Source organism: Scophthalmus maximus, chromosome 16 (genome assembly GCF_022379125.1).
Source record: "Scophthalmus maximus strain ysfricsl-2021 chromosome 16, ASM2237912v1, whole genome shotgun sequence".
In the NCBI taxonomy this organism is placed as follows: Eukaryota; Metazoa; Chordata; class Actinopteri; order Pleuronectiformes; family Scophthalmidae; genus Scophthalmus; species Scophthalmus maximus.
The window spans coordinates 12,247,970-12,265,660 of NC_061530.1; the positions used below are offsets into that span (position 1 = coordinate 12,247,970).

At 41.5% G+C, this 17,691-nt stretch overlaps 1 protein-coding gene across 1 annotated transcript; it reads left to right on the forward strand.

The window, feature by feature from the left end:
• The first annotated feature begins 5,354 nt into the window (after window positions 1-5,354).
• LOC118287481 (alpha-tectorin) lies at window positions 5,355-17,535 on the forward strand. Its single transcript, XM_035612736.1, has 25 exons — window positions 5,355-5,426; window positions 5,801-5,869; window positions 5,978-5,998; window positions 6,808-6,923; window positions 7,260-7,538; window positions 7,642-7,737; window positions 7,850-8,003; window positions 8,171-8,571; window positions 8,684-9,260; window positions 9,353-9,936; window positions 10,097-10,649; window positions 10,741-11,339; window positions 11,464-11,618; window positions 11,878-12,278; window positions 12,374-12,570; window positions 13,148-13,543; window positions 13,640-13,923; window positions 14,194-14,471; window positions 14,648-14,767; window positions 15,251-15,435; window positions 15,534-15,694; window positions 16,198-16,449; window positions 16,651-16,810; window positions 16,934-17,033; window positions 17,130-17,535. The coding sequence occupies exons 2-25, from the start codon at window positions 5,824-5,826 to the stop codon at window positions 17,228-17,230; spliced, it is 6,216 nt and encodes a 2,071-aa protein (XP_035468629.1). The 5' UTR covers window positions 5,355-5,426; window positions 5,801-5,823; the 3' UTR covers window positions 17,231-17,535.
• Window positions 17,536-17,691: the final 156 nt, after the last annotated feature.

Below are 17,691 nucleotides of genomic sequence, written 5' to 3' on the forward strand. Positions count from 1 at the left end.
GATGCACCCCCCCATACATACATACACACCCTTCCCATCCAATGCTAACACCACAATGCATCTCCTCCTCCCAATATCCTGTCACTGAAAAATCTTTTGCATTACCATTTTGGTGATGGAAAAAAAAAAATCAATTAACTCTTACAATGAGAATTTTATTTACTTTCATGTTTGTGTAGGAGGTAAACAGAAGAAACCGCCACCTTGTGGTCAGATAAAGAAGTACAGCCCAACTACAAATGACTACCCCAATATACAAAGCACTGGATCCAGCTGAATATCTCATTAAGTCTGACGTGTGCTTAGAATTATCAACTTCAATACACTGTATTCTATAGGAGATGTGTCTATAGTGTGTGGGACGTTGCTCCCTCAGTCATGTGCAGTGGATCTTTACCACCCTCTGGTTCTCGGTGTACAGTTGCTCGGCTCCCCTTTCCTCTCCCACACCAAAGCCACGCTCGCAAAAATGGTCATTATAGTTTGCAGTTTGCAGTCCAAGCTATGGTCTTGAGGAATATCTGCTGTGACAACAAAATTCTATACGACACATTATCCTTTATCATGAAATGTTGTAATATAGAAACGCTTTGTCAGTGTCAGGGCCAGATCAGAGGGGCCTTTCCACCTTTGTCTAATGTTTCAGATTCATAAAGAAGAGAATATACACAGGGGCAAGATTTTTTTGTGCGACATCGAAGGCAGCCAATAACATGATGTAACCTAGTGGTGACCCTTTGCAGGGTGGTAATGTGGGTGTACAGGAATCGTACCATGCCACTGAACCAACAGGAAGCTGTGACTGACAGCCAATCAGATGACATCTCTTCAATTGCACGAGTTTCTCACGCAATTGTTACTCAAACAAAAGTAAGGTGAAGCTTTAATCGTCTAGCAACCACAGTAAAAGGAAGTCACACAACAACTGGACTTCCGAACCAATGGAGATCCTTTAAAAAAAACCTTGGTCTTCATTATCATCATTTACATTAAAACACAATTTTGCTTTATTTCAGCCCATGCATGTGATTCATCGAGTCGTGCAGAGAAAATTTTGGTCTTTAATTTTAGGATTAATGTGCACCTGGGAAATCACCCGCCTCCCCCCAGGTCTGCCTTTGCTGGTGGCTCAGGTCACATTGCAGGTTTTGTTTTTCTCTTGGATTAAATTCCTAAACCCTGATTTACGATAAGGAAGAAGATTAAAAGATGATTAAATGTCACCCCTGGTTAAGGATATCCAATTTACTCTTCCTTGTCAGCTCTCAAAAAATGGACCTCAAGCTGCGCATCACTGAGCAACGAGCAAACATTTTAGATTCTTTTACTGTGGAATTTAAATAAAAATCTTTCCTGATGAACTTTAGGTTTCAGGAAATCCTCCACACTAGAAACTCAACCATAAAGCAAATTATTTCTCTTTCATAGTAGATAAAACATTTATGGGATGTGACAAAATGATAAATTTTGGATCCCTCGGTTTAATTTGGTTATTCCACCGTTGAACATCATCTTATTTTATTATAGGGTATTTTATTCTGTTAAATTCGTTAATAATTCGTTATGTGTATCCCATTTTCCCATATGAAACACTTTGTAATTACTGTTTAGGTGGTTAGTATATTAAGTAGTATTATTTTCACCCGTGTGTGTGTGTGTGTGTGTGTGTGTGTGTGTGTGTGTGTGTGTGTGTGTGTGTGTGTGTGTGTGTGTGTGTGTGTGTGTGTGTGTGTGTGTGTGTGTGTGTGTGTGTGTGTGTGTGTGTGTGTGTGTGTGTGTGTGTGTGTGTGTGTGTGTGTGTGTGTGTGTGTGTGTGTGTGTGTGTGAGAAATAAACTAAGACTACAGTCTCTTTAGTTTTTGCCCATTTTTGTAATTTTTCAAGTCCAAAAACCTGCCACCCAACACATTTGAAAGGGACTTTAATTGAAGTCATTCATGAGTTCATCTTTTTTGTTTTCTACATAGATTGAGTAAATATTACTTTAGCTGAGTTCATTTTGTGTTGATCCAAAGGAAAAATACAAATCTTTTGAGCTTGCCAGTTTCAAACAGCTTTCAAATAGATATGCCATTTGGGAGATGGTGAACTCTGATTAAAATTCTCTGAGCAGAATTCCTTTGGTTGAAATGTCTGCAAGTGGATAAGTGATGAAAAAATATTGGCACTGTGATGACAATAAATTTGTTGTTGACCATGAAACTCATTTGAAATATGATACTTAGTTTTAGGAATATGTCAACGTTGATTACAGGAAAGATAAAACTACTACTGGTAGTACTTACATTTTAGTATTTACAATTACACGTATCATGAAAATACTCTGCTTTTTTATGAATCAGTGTTGACCCTTTATGCAAGATGAACGGATATACTGGGAAGAGTCACAAGTCACCAGTACGTTTAGTTAGTTGTGGATTTCATGTTTTTGTTGTCTCTGAAGTTCTTGTGTGTAATGGACATAATCCAGTCGTGTTCCTGTCGAATTACAAAACATGCCTGTGCCAGAGACTTTTTATATGATCAGCGGAATGATTTAAACAACAATCTCCTAGTTTGCATGTTGTCCTTCCGTGTTACAAAACAGTAAGTGGGCATGGATACCTGGGAACTTTAGGCAAACCAGGTTACTCTCAAATTGTACATCACATGATGTTTTTGTCAGATTTTTGTCTGTTCACTGCAGCTTACAGGAAATAAAAACTAAAATGATTGTCATTGCGGTAAATGAAAATAGCAAAAATTCCACTGCTGCTGGCGTGAGCCTAAAACCGTCCTTTGAAGCATTAGTGGCTGGACTACTTGCAGTGTTGCAAGTGTGTGTGTGAGAGAGATGGTAAGGGTAAGGGGTTAGGGGAGGCATTGTCAGGAGTAGTGTCCTGACAAATGTAGAAAAACATTGTCGTCTCATTCTCATTCTTGTGCTGCCAGAAAGTTGTGGTCATTCAAAAATGTTGCATGTCAACTCTTTGTGACCATTTGTGTACAGTACAAAAGTTAAAAATCTGAACTGAGTGAGATATATTAACAATCACTACAATACGAATACGAAGAAACGCTCACAGAAGAGAGATAAATCATGTGTTCTATTTTTATTTATCACGTTCACGCAGACTTACCTGTAGCTGAAGCAGAATGTACCATAATATTCTCAGGTTGAGCAAATTGTTGTTAATGTATACAACTTTCCATTCATGTAATTATTACAGTGGTTTCATTCTATGACAGAATACTGTTTTAGTTAGTTTGTAGGTTATTTTTTTATTTTCGAGAAGGGGAAATTTGGTTCCACAGCACAGGACATTCACCCATGAAACAAACAGCCGAGCAACACCCACAGTAGTAAACAGTAGACATGATTAAAAAGCAAGAAAATATAAATATCTGACAAACAGGGACACATTCTGGACATTACACACTGATGAACAGTAAAAGGCCTTCAGACAACAGCTGGGTTAGTGTCTCTTTTAGTGCTGCTATGGCTGAAGGCTTTGGCGAAGCGGTCCTTGTCGCACATTATGGACCTGTACCTTTGTCCAGGGGACATCGCTGGAACGTGTCAGTTGAGTTGGTGAGTGATGTTTAGTGCAAATGAGATGGCGATGTGTGTAATGGGCTCACAAGCGAGAGGTTGGGTGCGAAGGGCCTACAGGATCTTGGCAGCAGTGTGAATTATGGGTGTAAGTTCTGTTCAGTTTGTGACAAAGAGCATGTTAAAGAAATGGGTGGAATAGTACAGCAGGATGGGTGGGGTGGACATTTTCGAGAACAATAGGAGATGATGGGTGGGGTAATTGGCACACTTAGTGACGCCTGGATCTAGAGCATGACACTGTCATGGTCACTGTCAACATGGCTATTAATGATCTATTATGTGATATTATACATTTCACTGTGCAACATCTAAGTGACTGATGGGAACATGCATTCATTCATTTGTTGTATCCACATCAAACACGTTGGGGAACAAGAGGGGCCTTCGCCAGCCTCCTGCTGGTCAGAGCTCGGGCCCTAATAAAGGTGGTCCAGATTAAAAAAAACAAGTGGAAAAGCCGATGCACACTCAGTGGACATACGATCAACTCATGTCACAATTCCTGCCAATCTGCCAGTTTTGCTTGAGAAACTTTGACGTTTTGTCAGCGTCCATTTCTTTCGATCTGCGTCGGCAGCTCCAATACTTTCACTTTGGCAAGCAAACGCTGTGGTTTTTTTTCCTGTAGTATTTTATATTTCAGTTCCTGGTCCTTTGTTTGAATCACAGCCAGCTGTCAATCTCTAACTTGTCACACTGTGCCAGCCCCACATCAACTGTTGTGAGAACTATGCAAGTGTGTTATTTTTCAGAGGCATCTTAAGTATTGTTTCTTTGCATGGCTGAGATTTCTCGTAAACCAGCGCTGACTGACACACCTACATCAATTATTTCATTTATAATAATAGTTCATCAGGAGTAATTACTTACTTACCTAGTTTCAAGGCAGCTGTAATTTACTGAAATAATCTAATGAACAAAAAAAAGGTCAACTAGACATAGACTAAAATCTTGAACCCTTGAAAAAGTATCAAGTAGGAAAACTGGCCGGCCCTCACACCTCACACACAGCAGCTACAGAAGTAGCGGCAACAGTAGCAGCTACTATTACAGCACAGAAGCTTATGTGGATCCAGAAAAACATGTAAAACATTTTCGTGTTAGCGAAAAAGGGCAAATAAATGCCAGACTACGTACACTGAAGAGGCAGTAAACAGTACGAAGGTTCACAAACAGCAGATGTAATGGTACAGAATAGAGAAGGCTTTTTGTTTTTCACTTATTATAGACAATTATTGTCTGGAAATCTGACGGTACCTATTCAGAAATTATTTTAGTGGCATACACAGTATGTCTACTCACACCTTCTCTTTTAAACTCAATTTAAATTCAGTTTCTGTCATGAAAAACCTTCTTGTCTCATTCCTTAAAAACTATTACTACTAAACTATTATTACTATATACTATATAATGCGCTAAAAAGAAATCAGACTCTGCAGATTATTAAGAATATTTAGGACATTAACTCAGTAAAGTTGATTTCTTTTCTTCTTCTAATTAATGTTTGATAATTTATTATTCAAAAATAAATTCCATTCACCTCCGTCATACCAGGGCAGAGGTAGAAGTGTCAGAGATAAAACAATAAATTGTGGGAAAATAATTTATCTTATAATCTGCTCTTTTTCCTCATAGTTCTGTCTGGATACGGGTTAGTTTAATTTACTAGTGATGAGGAAGCAATTAGTTTTTGGATCTGAAATACCCCTAAACTGGTCGGACCACATGTTCATTGGTTCTGTGCCACCTTTCACGGTATAAAAACTTCTCACTGCCCAGCTGAGGGATGAGGGATGAGGGATAGAAGAACGGAAGCAGCACATGTGAACAGGTAACTAATTTATTTTGTATGAGTGAAACAATATTTCATACCTGCTATGTTGCACAATGATAGGGTTTTGTTAAAAAGTGGTGCTTATTTTTACCTATATTTTGGCAATAACTTATATGTAGCTTATATACATAAAGCTTTAGCCTTTGTTACACATTTATGCTATTTTCTCTGAAATAATTTTTCCTACGTCGATAAAAACGTTGCACATGAATGCCACTATTTTGTACTACGGACATTTAATGGATAATCATGCATTTATTTCTTTTGCCATTGAAATCATTTAGAAAATATACAGGATGCTGCAGGGTAAGCACTCTTAATGTGTTTTTTTTGTTTTCCCTGGAATTGAATTCATCATATTTGATTATCAGGTTTGAATTCTGAGCTTTGGAAAATGGCATGTCAAATCTTGTTGCCAGTGCTGCTTTTGGGGATGATAAGTAAGTAATTAAATGAAAATCCTTTATATTTCTGTTGATGCCTTTATATTAATTCATGAACGGATCTCAGGTTTTTGTCCAATGATATCTATGTGTTTGCTTTCATAGGTACTGTGGCTCCTCAGACAAGTGAGTTGAAACTTCAATATGCTCTTAATTTTAGTCTGTTCATACTCTTCACAGTCATAATTCAGGTCAATCATCAGTAAAAGCAGGATTTCAACTAATACCACCACTGTATTTGTCTGTTAGCAGGAATTAGAATAGACATATATTTAGTTGCATCTAATGCTGGGTAAAATTTCTAATAATTTGACCTTTTTTATAAAATTGTACACAGTTTACATTTCCTGTTAGTGTGACAATTACTCAACATTCGCCAAAGCAAAAGCTAAGCATGTGGAGTGTGCAGTAGCGCCAAACTTCAACACCTCAGGCAACAATTTGCTTTACTCACTCATAGTCAAATAGATAACTCCAGGGAGGTTATGTTTTCATCATCTATTTGTCTGTTTGCAAGATTGTGCAAAAACTACTCAACTGATTTACATGAAATTTTGTGGAAGGGTGGGGCATAGCCCAAAGAAGAATCTGTTACATTTTAGTGCAGATCTGGATTAATGGGCAGATCCAGAACTATCTTTTTTTCATTTTCTTTAACCTTGGCGTAGGTATGCGCCCACCGAGTGCCCTTTTATTTGGCAGATGATTTTACAGTGTTTTACTGGCCCTTCTGGTTGAACCCGGGATACTGACGCGGCATACTGACGCGCCCTTACAAACACTCAGCCAAAACAAGATATTCAGTCGTGTTTAATTGAGTTTTCTGTATATAGGATAAAATATGGATATGAATGGTTAGGTGTGATTATCTAGTATGTTATATGGCCAATATGCTTGTTCTTTGTTTTAAATGTCACATCTTTTATTCTGTCTAGGACCCCTCTACCCAAATAGTGGAACAACAAGCTCTCGATCAGATGATGGAAGTTCACCTCGAATTACCCTGCTAGGAGCTTTTGTTTACTTTGGACAGTCCTATCGCCAGATTTATGTATGTACAAATTCATATCTTCACATCCACGTCCTTTGAAGACTTTTTCTCATATATTTTGTGGAGAAAAATAACACATTTTACTCCACTTCTTAAAAAAATGACCTGCAACAAAAGTTCATAGTTGTAAATAGGCAAACATGAATCGGCAAAAATGATTTAGAGAAGTATTAGAGTTCGTTGTTGTCACAATAATGTTACATCCATCACGTTATTCAGTAAACTTCTATGGCAATCGTATGTGCATGTCAATGTTTGATTACATGCAATTTGTTATCGACTGTAGTCGATACCTACGAATCCTTTGTTAGCAAGAACTGGTTTATGTGTTTCCAGGTGAACCACAATGGACACCTGACCTTTGCTAATACATGGTCTTCGTACTCACCACAACGGTTTCCATTGCATGGAACCAGAGACATCATTGCTCCATTCTGGACAGATTTGGACAACAGAAGAACTGGTCAGATCTTCTACAACCAATACACCAGTGGCAGTGTCCTCCAACAAGCTACACGGGACATTAATGCCTACTTCCCTACACTGCGCTTTAATGCTAACTGGGTCTTTGTTGCTACATGGTACCAGGTGGCCTACTTTCCAACCTCTGGCACAGTAAGTCAACTGGTTTTAAAAATGGGCAAATACATGATATAATTATGTAAATGTGTTTTACCAAATCGAATTTATAAAATAAAAACAAGTGAATTATTTTTAGCGAACAACAGTCCAAGCAGTTTTGATCTCTGGTGGCCAGTTCTCATTTGTGCTGATGAACTACGGGGAAATAGCCGCGACAAGCCGCAATGTACAGGTAAGAGACTAAATTACTATGCTGTACTATGATCTGAATGCAGCAATGGCAATGTACAAAAAGATAACACATACATTTCATGATAATGTACCTATAAAACATGTGTTTGCAGGTTGGATATGACACCGTCAATTCCAATCATCATTTCACCGTCCCTGGATCATTCTCAAGAAATGTTACTGCTATCGGCATGAGCAGTAATGTCAATGTACCCGGACGCTGGGCCTTCCGGACAGACCATGGACCAAGCGGCTGCACTTTTAATGGTAAGACCAGAACCAGGAGGTGATTACCAAAGATACTCCCACTCCTTCTTTTGTCACCACTCAACTGTTTGCTCTGAAAATACAGGCAAAACTTGTTGACCTGTAACACTAGTCAAATAGCATTACAGTGCAAGGCCTTTCAAAGAACACTTGGATTTCCTTCAAAGGTGAACCTGTGCAGCTGGGAGACTCATTCTGGAGCGACAGAACCTGTGCACAAAAGTGCACCTGCACCTCAGCAGGCCTGCAGTGTGTCAGGCAACCCTGCTCCTTTTCCCAAATCTGCCGGGCATCTTCATTCCAATTCTCCTGCCAGACGGTGCGGAGACGCACATGCACCATAAGTGGTGATCCACATTACTACACCTTCGATGGCAAAGTGTTTCACTTTCAGGGCACCTGCACATACGTTCTGTCGGAACAATGTGGTCGTGGGCTGCCCTACTATCGAGTGGAGGGCAAGAACGAGCACCGGGGCAGCACGCGAGTCGCTTGGACACGGCTGGTTAAAGTGTTTGTCAACAATGAAACTATTGAGCTTGTCAAAGGACATCGCGGTGAAGCTAAGGTGAGCAATTACAACTTCAATTCACAATATCTATATTGTATACCCTGTTAATACAGTATTTTTTTTAATGTATTTTTAACAATGATGTTTTTGCATGTTTCTGTGCTGACAGGTCAATGGAAGCTTTGCTGCCACCCCGTTCTCCCTTAGCAATGGTTCTGTCCAGGTTTATCAGTCAGGTTTTTCTACGATCATCAGTGCTGACTTTGGCTTGGTGGTTTCTTACGACGCATATCACTACGTCAGAATCAGTTTGCCCTACACTTACCAGAATGCAACATGTGGCCTATGTGGAAACTTCAACAATCGCACCACGGATGACTTTCGAACCCGCCAAGGAGAAGTTGTTGGCTCTGATGTGGTTTTTGCCAACAGTTGGCAAGCAGCAGGGGACGCTGAGCCTGGATGTGGGATCCATTGCAGTGGACTGGACTGTGCTTCCTGCACTGTACATCAGACAGCTTTATACAGCAATGCGGCCCATTGTGGTGTCCTCCAGAACAGTTCTGGACCTTTTGCTGCTTGCCATCGACAGCTTCCCCCACAGTCCTTTGTGGAGAGTTGTGTGTTTGATCTGTGTGTAGGAGAAGGGTACCAGCCCATTCTGTGTCAAGCCCTAAATGTTTATGCAAGTCAGTGTCAGCAGAATGGAATACAACTGCCAAGATGGAGAAGACCAGGCCTCTGTGGTATGTTTGATTGTCACTCATTCAACATTATTAAGAAATAGAATTTTCAACATTTCCATGAGTTCATTTTCAATTTCATGTTTTTTTTCTAGAAATCCCCTGCCCAGCCAACAGCCACTTTGAGCCAGAAGGCACAGGATGTCCAGCTACCTGTGTCAATCCCAATTCCACCCACAACTGCCCTCTCCCTGTCCAGGAGAGCTGCATCTGCAATTCAGGCTACATCCTCAGTGGTGGGGTCTGCGTCCCTCTTGCTGACTGTGGCTGCAGCTTTGAGGATCGTTACTACCGCTCTGGAGAAACTGTGATACTAGACGAGGACTGTGGGAGACGTTGTCGCTGCAGTTATGGCTCCATGACCTGTCGCTCACATAGTTGTAATCCACTTGAATCATGCAGGGTGGAGGAAGGAGAAAGAGGATGTAGGCCTAACAACTATGCAACTTGCTGGATCAGGGGCCCGGGGTCATATCAGATGTTTGATGGACTGACATACCAGTATCCTGGGGCGTGTCGACTGACTCTTGCCAAAGTGATGGGATTGTCTGCTTACCCCCACTTTGTGGTGACAGCAGAGAAAGTGCCCAGAGGCCAACAAGGTTTTGCCAGGTTGCTAAACTTTGAGGCAGAGGGAACACAAGTGTCCATTGAGATGACAAATAGCAGCAAGGTTCGGGTAAGTGACTAAAATTTAAGAGCTGATGAATTTGTGGATACACTACCGAATGAAATTAGAACATATTGCCCTTTAAATTTCTTGCCTATAAAAAACAAAAAATATGATATATGAAAGAATGTAATAAAACAAATTCATTCATTTTTAAATGGCCCTTTAGGTTGACGGTCAGCTCATCAGACTACCTTTCAGCTCAGCATCCGACCGAATCCAAATCTACCACAGCAGCATTCACAGTATCATCATTCGCACCTCCTTTGGTGTGACTGTGCAGACAGTCTGGCCTCACTTTGTGCGTGTCACTGCACCTGGTATCTACAATGGTTCACTGGGTGGACTCTGTGGTAACTACAATGGTCACTCACATGATGACTTCCGCACACCCAACGGCATCCCGGTCAACAGCTCTCAGGCCTTTGGAGACAGTTGGCGAGACGGCTCCCTCGCTGCTCATTGTGTAGAAAGTGTGAATAATAATTCCACAACAAATTACAATTCCAGTGAGTACTGCGGAATAATTGCCTCACGAACTGGGCCATTTACCCAGTGTTGGTCCACGGTAGACCCAAGGCAGCATATGGAAGAGTGCATTAAGATCATTAGAACCTCTAATGATCCAGCATCAACACTCTGTGAGGTCCTACGAGATTATGCACTAATATGTCAACAGAAGGGCGTAGCGCTGCGACACTGGAGGAATGCAACTGGTTGTGGTAAGCACTTTTCCTGCTGTTGCAAAAACTTTGGATATGGTATAAAAGTACGTAATGACCTTTTTGTATCAATCTGCTTGTTTTTCTCTAGAGCCAACCTGCCCTCTACACAGCCATTACGAACTTTGTGATACCACTTGTCCCTCCACCTGCCCCAGCCTCTCTTTCCCTTTCACTTGTGACATTGTGTGCCAGGAAGGGTGCCAGTGTGATGATGGTTTTGTCCTCAATGGCAACCAGTGTGTGCGACCAACATCCTGTGGATGCCATCACAATGGACGCTATCGACAAGCTGCTGAACAGTTCTGGGATGGTGAGGAATGTCAGAGCTCATGCACCTGTAACGGTGCAACTGGGACAGTGCACTGTACTCCCAGCTCCTGTGGTCCCCAGGAGTCCTGCCGTGTGGTGGGGGGCGAGTTTGGCTGCCATCCCAGCCCTCATGGCACCTGCTCTGCCTCTGGCGATCCCCACTACCTCACATTTGATGGCAAGGCCTATGACTTCCAGGGAACCTGCCGCTACGTCTTAGCAACCCTTTGCAATGACACTGATGGACTCCACCAATTTTCAGTGGAAGCAAAGAATGAGCCATGGAACGGGCAGCCAGTTTCAATCACAGCTGATGTGTTTGTGAATGTGTGGGGCTACCGACTGCGTATGTCCAGGCACAGAAGAGGTATGGTAGAGGTGAGTTGAAGAATTTATACCTTATCTTGAGACGAGATATCATTGTGTAATTTGTGTAATTTGATTTGTTCAGTATAAGTAAAAATGCATTGCTTTTCTAATTTTGTCTTTTCGAATGGTGCAGGTAAATGGAATAACAAAAAATCTTCCAGTTCTGTTGAATGGAAATGTGTCTGTCTTTGCAAGTGGATCTCGCACATTCATCAGTGCTGCCTTTGGCCTCAGTGTCACGTACGATGGATGGAGTACAGTGTCCATCTCTGTGCCATCAAATTACAGGTATCTGCCAATCAGCACAGCTCAAATCAAGTTATGATTAGGAGCAGAAGGAGAAAACATATTACAATTATTTCTGTGTCCTAATGTTGATTGCTTGTCAGATTTCACAACCCTATGCTCCCTGTCTGAAATCTGTTATTATCACTAACCTACATTAAATGCATTAATTGCAGGTGCAATGCAAATACATTTTGATTCATTGATTGATTAAACCTGATTATTTCACTGAATTTTTCTATAATCATTATCATCATTATAGCGGAAAAACATGTGGACTTTGTGGAAACTTCAATGGAAATCAGACAGACGACTTCCACACACCATCTGGAACAATAGTCAACACTCCAGATGAGTTTGGGACGTCTTGGAAGGTGGCGGGCAACTACACCTGCAGTGATGGGTGTGGTTCCTCCTGTCCCCGGTGTACCAACGAACTCCCTGCTAGAGCTCAGTGTGAAGTGATCCGGGCAGCTGACGGCCCCCTCAGCTTCTGCCATGAACAGGTGGACCCGGCGCCATACTTCAACGACTGTGTGTTTGACGTTTGTGTGTCAGGAAATGCTGGTCAAGATCTTCTGTGCAGGGCCATACAAGCTTACGTCAGTGCCTGTCAGTCTGCTAATGTTCGAATCTACCCTTGGAGACAGAACACCACCTGCAGTGAGTCAACCATTTTTCAAACTAAATTATCCATTTAAGAATAATAGCTAAAATAAAATATCCGACAATTGCCATTTCTCTCCTCACTTAAAAAGGACTGAGCTGTCCAGCCAACAGCCATTATCAGCTGTGTGGTACCGACTGTGGCCACACGTGTGCCAGCAGTGTTGATGCCACCTGCGAGCAGGTTTGCTCTGAGGGATGTTTCTGTGATGAAGGGTTCCTCAGGAGCGGGACGAGGTGTGTCCCTGTGGAAAGCTGTGGCTGCCAATATGATGGCTCCTACTATGATGTAAGTCATATAGATGTTAATGAATGAAACAAATGATTTGTATACAGATGTTTGAAAATGTAATAATCAAATTGTCCTAAATAGTCAGATGAATTATGCAGATTTCAGTTTTTGCACATTTGGCCATTGACCCTCGGTCAAGAGCTATGAAGCAGCTCTTTAATTTCATATATCAATAGCTGAATTTCCACTTCCTGTGCCTGTCAACCATCAATATCAGTATGCTTACATTTACAAATTTACATTTACAAATATATATATATATATATACAAATTTCATACACAAGTGGAGACAACACATCACGTCTACTGAAGAAGATTTTTTGTACTATTGAAATTCAACATCTTAGCAAAGCTGCAAGTAGCAGGACTGAGTGAAAACCTGGCAAGAATGGGTGACAAGTTTGTGTCCCATCAAAGTACCTATGTAACTATTGTAACAGTAAACTCATGTTCAATGACATGACTACATGTGTGGTACACAACATGGGGCACTAACGATTTCATCATCCTGTTCCTTTCCTCTCAGCCTTTTTTGTGTTACTAGTGCTTATTTTTTTTTCCTCACATGTTGCAGGCTGGTGAGTCCTTCTGGACAACGGGCTGCTCCCAGCGATGTGAATGTCATGCTCCCAACGACCTGCGCTGCTCCGTTGCATCTTGTACTCCTGAACAAGAGTGCACCATCAGATATGGCCAGCTGGGCTGTTACGATGCAATGTCTACTTGCACCGTTTGGGGAGACCCACACTACATCACCTTTGATGGGGCACTGGCTCATTTCCAGGGCACATGCTCTTACATCATCACCGAGAGCTTGAGCCACGGCACCAATGACACACAGTTTCAGGTGGCAGCCACCAATAATCACCGTGGCAACAACCTTGTGTCCTTTGTATCTGCAGTGCATATATACCTCTCAAATCAAACAGACAGAGTGTATGTAAGGATTGGACCAAATAAAAGAGTAACGGTAAGCCCTTAATTATTTTCAAGATGAACATGTCTCTAAATCTGTCTGATGCAAACATAACTGACAACAAATTCCTCTAATCTCTCATCCCCCCAGGTAAATGGAAGTGAGGTAGCTCTTCCAACCACCATAGGAACCTTTGCTCAGGTTGTAAGACAGGGAAGCTACATAGTGGTTGACGCCAGTGACCTGTTGGTCCAGTTCGATGGCAGAAGCACCTTACTGGTCAGAATCGGCCAAAATCACCGAAACAGAGTAACTGGGATGTGTGGGAATTTCAACAATGATCCTGCAGATGACAAAGTCTTGCCCAATGGCACACTGGCACAAAATGATAATGAGTTTGGACACAGCTGGAAGTCATCCACAAGCCAACCAGGGTGAGCTGTTATAAAAATAACTTTTGTCGGATATTCCACCATTTATATATTATCGTCAGTTGAAAACCTTTCACTACCTTTAGTTAATGTAGGTTCCCTCACCTCGACACATTATCAAAGCAAATTGTGCAAGCTACACTTTGTACTGGCAAATGTGCAATATGTTTGTGATTACCCACGTACAAATATTGTAGAAAAATATGCCGTGGCAAAAATAAACAAAGTCAAGCAAAGTCGCTTCAACCTTTAAATGTATAATGTCTTTTCTAGATGTGGATCAACTGACGGAATGAATGGTGATGGATTGAGCAACTGCGGATTCAGGGACGAATACAATGAGCTCTGTAGCGTCATCACCAACACCAGCGGCCCATTCAGCGCCTGTCACCTGCACTCTGACCCGCAGCCATTTTTCACTTCCTGCGTCTATGACCTCTGCCTCTACACTCCAGCCAATGGCATGCTGTGTAGTGCTGTTTCAGCCTATGAGCGAACTTGCACAGTTTTGGGGTTGAACATCACAGAGTGGCGCTCGGCTCTACACTGTGGTACTTTTGCACTTTGCTAATTAATAGTAAATAAGATGATAAATAAGAAAATTAATCAATAGGTTCATAAAGAGCAAACCATTTGTCCTACTTCTGGAAAATATATATTTTTTGTTTATTGTTCCGTTTAAGTTTCATTACTTCTTGTCTCGTCCTTTTCCCCACTATTTCCATAGCTGAGACAGACCCCTGTGAACAGCTGAACTGCACCGAATATGAGTGGTGTGGTGAGAAGGACGGGGTTTACGGCTGCTTCTGTGATGAACACCACCATCGGCCCAACAACGAGAGCTATGGTGAGGTCAACTTAGATCATCACAGTGATAGGAGGCATTGTTATATATTAGATTGTTATATTATTGTTATTAGATATTGTCTAACTTTAACTAACTGCCTTTTTAAGCATGCATTAAAAGATCTGTTTGTTGGCCACTCAAAGTTCATTCATTAAAAATAGCTGCCTGAGACCAGTTTGTGGCAGTAAAACTAAAACAGTGAGCTAAAAGACACCATCGCGGGCCCTTCTCATTGGCTGTTCATGGTTATTATTTTATGTTGCTCTTTAAATTGAGGCGTTTGTCAGGCAAAAAGACAAAACCTAACTTCTCAGGAGTAATGTTCAAACAATTAAAACACAGTTAAATATAAACCGAAACGATTGTTTCAATATCTGTCCACCACCAGAGCAACACCTTTCAAACTTCACATACCGGAGGCATTTGATCCATTGCGAATAAAAATTACAGAGACTATTTTTTATGTCTAACTCTCTTCTGTAGATTCGTCCATCAATTGTGTCAGTAGTTCAGGCACTATGTCCGTGTCGCGCTGCCAGCTGTTCGAGGCCGGCTTCCACCGGAGCGCCCTCCATCTCCAAGACGACTCCTGTAAAGCTTCTCTACAGGACGGACGACTGGTGTTCAACTTTAACAACGACGAGCAGCTGTGCGGCACGATGCTCAAGGTACAGTCCATGCACCTATGTTATCGGTACATACAAAATACAATTTTAGACGCTGCAATTACAATAATCTAACGCCATTTTGTTATTTCAATTTGAAGAGCAATGGGAGCCATTTCATCTATGAGAACACCATCCAGGGGGATGTGGATCCTCATGATGGCCTAATCAGCCGCCAAAGGAACATCCATCTGCTTTTCTGCTGTGTATACCCTCTGGCTCAGGCCTTGTCTATGGCTGTGGGCATTAACCCTGTAGAGAGGTGACAGTCCAATCTCCTTTACAAGTTTTATTTGATCAATTTCATGACTTAGAGGTTTGGCTAACTAAATCAAAAAGACTACAGTGATTTTCTATATCAAGCATTCCTCTATAATGTTCTGTTGTGAATTATGTGATGCTTCGGGTTGTCAATTATTACCTATTCCAAAATAGGTCTCTTAAACAGTGCTACATCTGCGCCTCAAACTCTTTTTTAAGCATTAATCTCCAACAGCAGTGGTGCTCTTTGATGACATTGGTGATTCCAGTGACAAATAAAAAACATGCCCCTTACTTGTCAGAAATCTTACGCATTCTGCACCTCCACTTACGAAGGTGTCATCTAAATTGACAACACAAAGATCAATCAGTGAAGCCTGTCCCTGTTCTGTTGGGGAAAATTTTAAAGCATTTACCATTAAGACTCTCTGAGTTAACACATACCTGTCGATAAATTGTTCCCTCTAAGGTGTAATACCATCATGTGTCGGTTTTTCCCCATAGCATTGTGAGGAAGAAGCTTCCAACTGGCCGTGGGCAGTATCACACGAGAATGATCCCCTACCAGGACGCCAACTTCCACTACCCCCTCACCAGTACCACCGACATTGAAATGGAAGTAGACCAGAAGATGTATGTGGAGGTGCGGACAGAAGGAGTCGATCCACGGCAGATCTCCACCATTCTGGACACTTGCTGGGCCACGCCAGTCAACTCTGCCGACTACCCTGTTCGCTGGGATCTCATTAGTGAAGAGTAAAATAGCTATTGTTTCTTCATTTTGTCTTAACATGCAAATTTCTGAGTCGTGATTCCTTAAGTCTGAAAAAAACGTAATTGGAGCAAAAAGAAAAGACCTCTCTTCACTTGCTCCACCAATTCTCTTTTTTTTTTTTTACAACGTGACCATGTCACCTTACTTCATACTCTCACACGGCCACCTCCCCTGTCTTCCAGGTGTCCCAATCCAGCAGATGGCACAGTAGACCTGGTTCAGAACGGCGTCTCCACTGTGGCCCGCTTCTCCTTCAGGATGTTCACATTTACCAACTTTTCATCCATCTTCCTGCACTGCCAGGTCCACCTGTGTCTTTTGAGACACAACAACTGCACAGCTGTAAGTACCGCTGCATGTGGATTCTGTCGCCCTTTCGGTAGTTCTTATCACACGCATGTATGATGAATAGATAGATTAACAACAGGTGCATCAGCAGAATCATCTAATGTTGTTCTCCTGCAGCACTGCTACCCGGGTCACCACAGGCGAGTTGAGAGGGACGTATCCTACCATGACACTACAGGCATCTCATTAGGACCACTAAACCTGATCGAACCAAAAAGTACAGCTCTCTAATCTTTTCACACATTTTGTATATTCTTGTAGATGACACAGAGCTGGATCAACTCATGTTTTGTAAACTTTGCTTCCTCTCCAGCACGCTTAAGGGGTGTACCGAAAGCAAGCTGTGCTCCAGGCCAGTTGACCTCACTGGTGACCCTACTTGTCAGTTTGCTGCTTGCCAAAACTCTGGTCTAGGGAGACCAAAGATGAACCATATTTTAAAATCACACAACATGATATATTTGGTTTTGGTTTGTATCTTTATTTCAGAGGCCTTGTCCTTGTTATCTGTATTTGTGTAAGTAATTTTGCTCTTCAACAGTAGGGGGCACCAACATACAGCATGCTAAAGTTGAAACCTCCTTCGTCCTTTTCACTGTGTTTTTATTGATTGAATCCTTAGTTTCTTTGTAGCAATTCTCATCATTAAATTTCTGTCATATACAAAATAATTATAACAAAATGATTACGACCAATAAAGAATAAATGAAGCATTTTAAGTATGGAGTACAGATCTCATTTTAGTCTGCCTTGACTTTCCACTCAAATGTTTTTTCACTTGTCTTTCCCTGTTGAATCATTTATTTTAGAGACACATCTGATGTCACTGCTGATAACATCAAGATTAGCGAAGATCGCCTGCATAACAACAGGGA

What these genes read in the sequence shown, in the direction of transcription:
- LOC118287481 (XM_035612736.1), top strand. Translation starts at nt 5,824, where the DNA reads ATGGCATGTCAAATCTTGTTGCCAGTGCTGCTTTTGGGGATGATAA. An exon ending in AGTCCTATCGCCAGATTTAT is followed by an intron (nt 6,924 to 7,259) that starts GTATGTACAAAT and finishes ATGTGTTTCCAG; the next exon opens with GTGAACCACAATGGACACCT. An exon ending in TGTGCGGCACGATGCTCAAG is followed by an intron (nt 15,436 to 15,533) that starts GTACAGTCCATG and finishes TTCAATTTGAAG; the next exon opens with AGCAATGGGAGCCATTTCAT.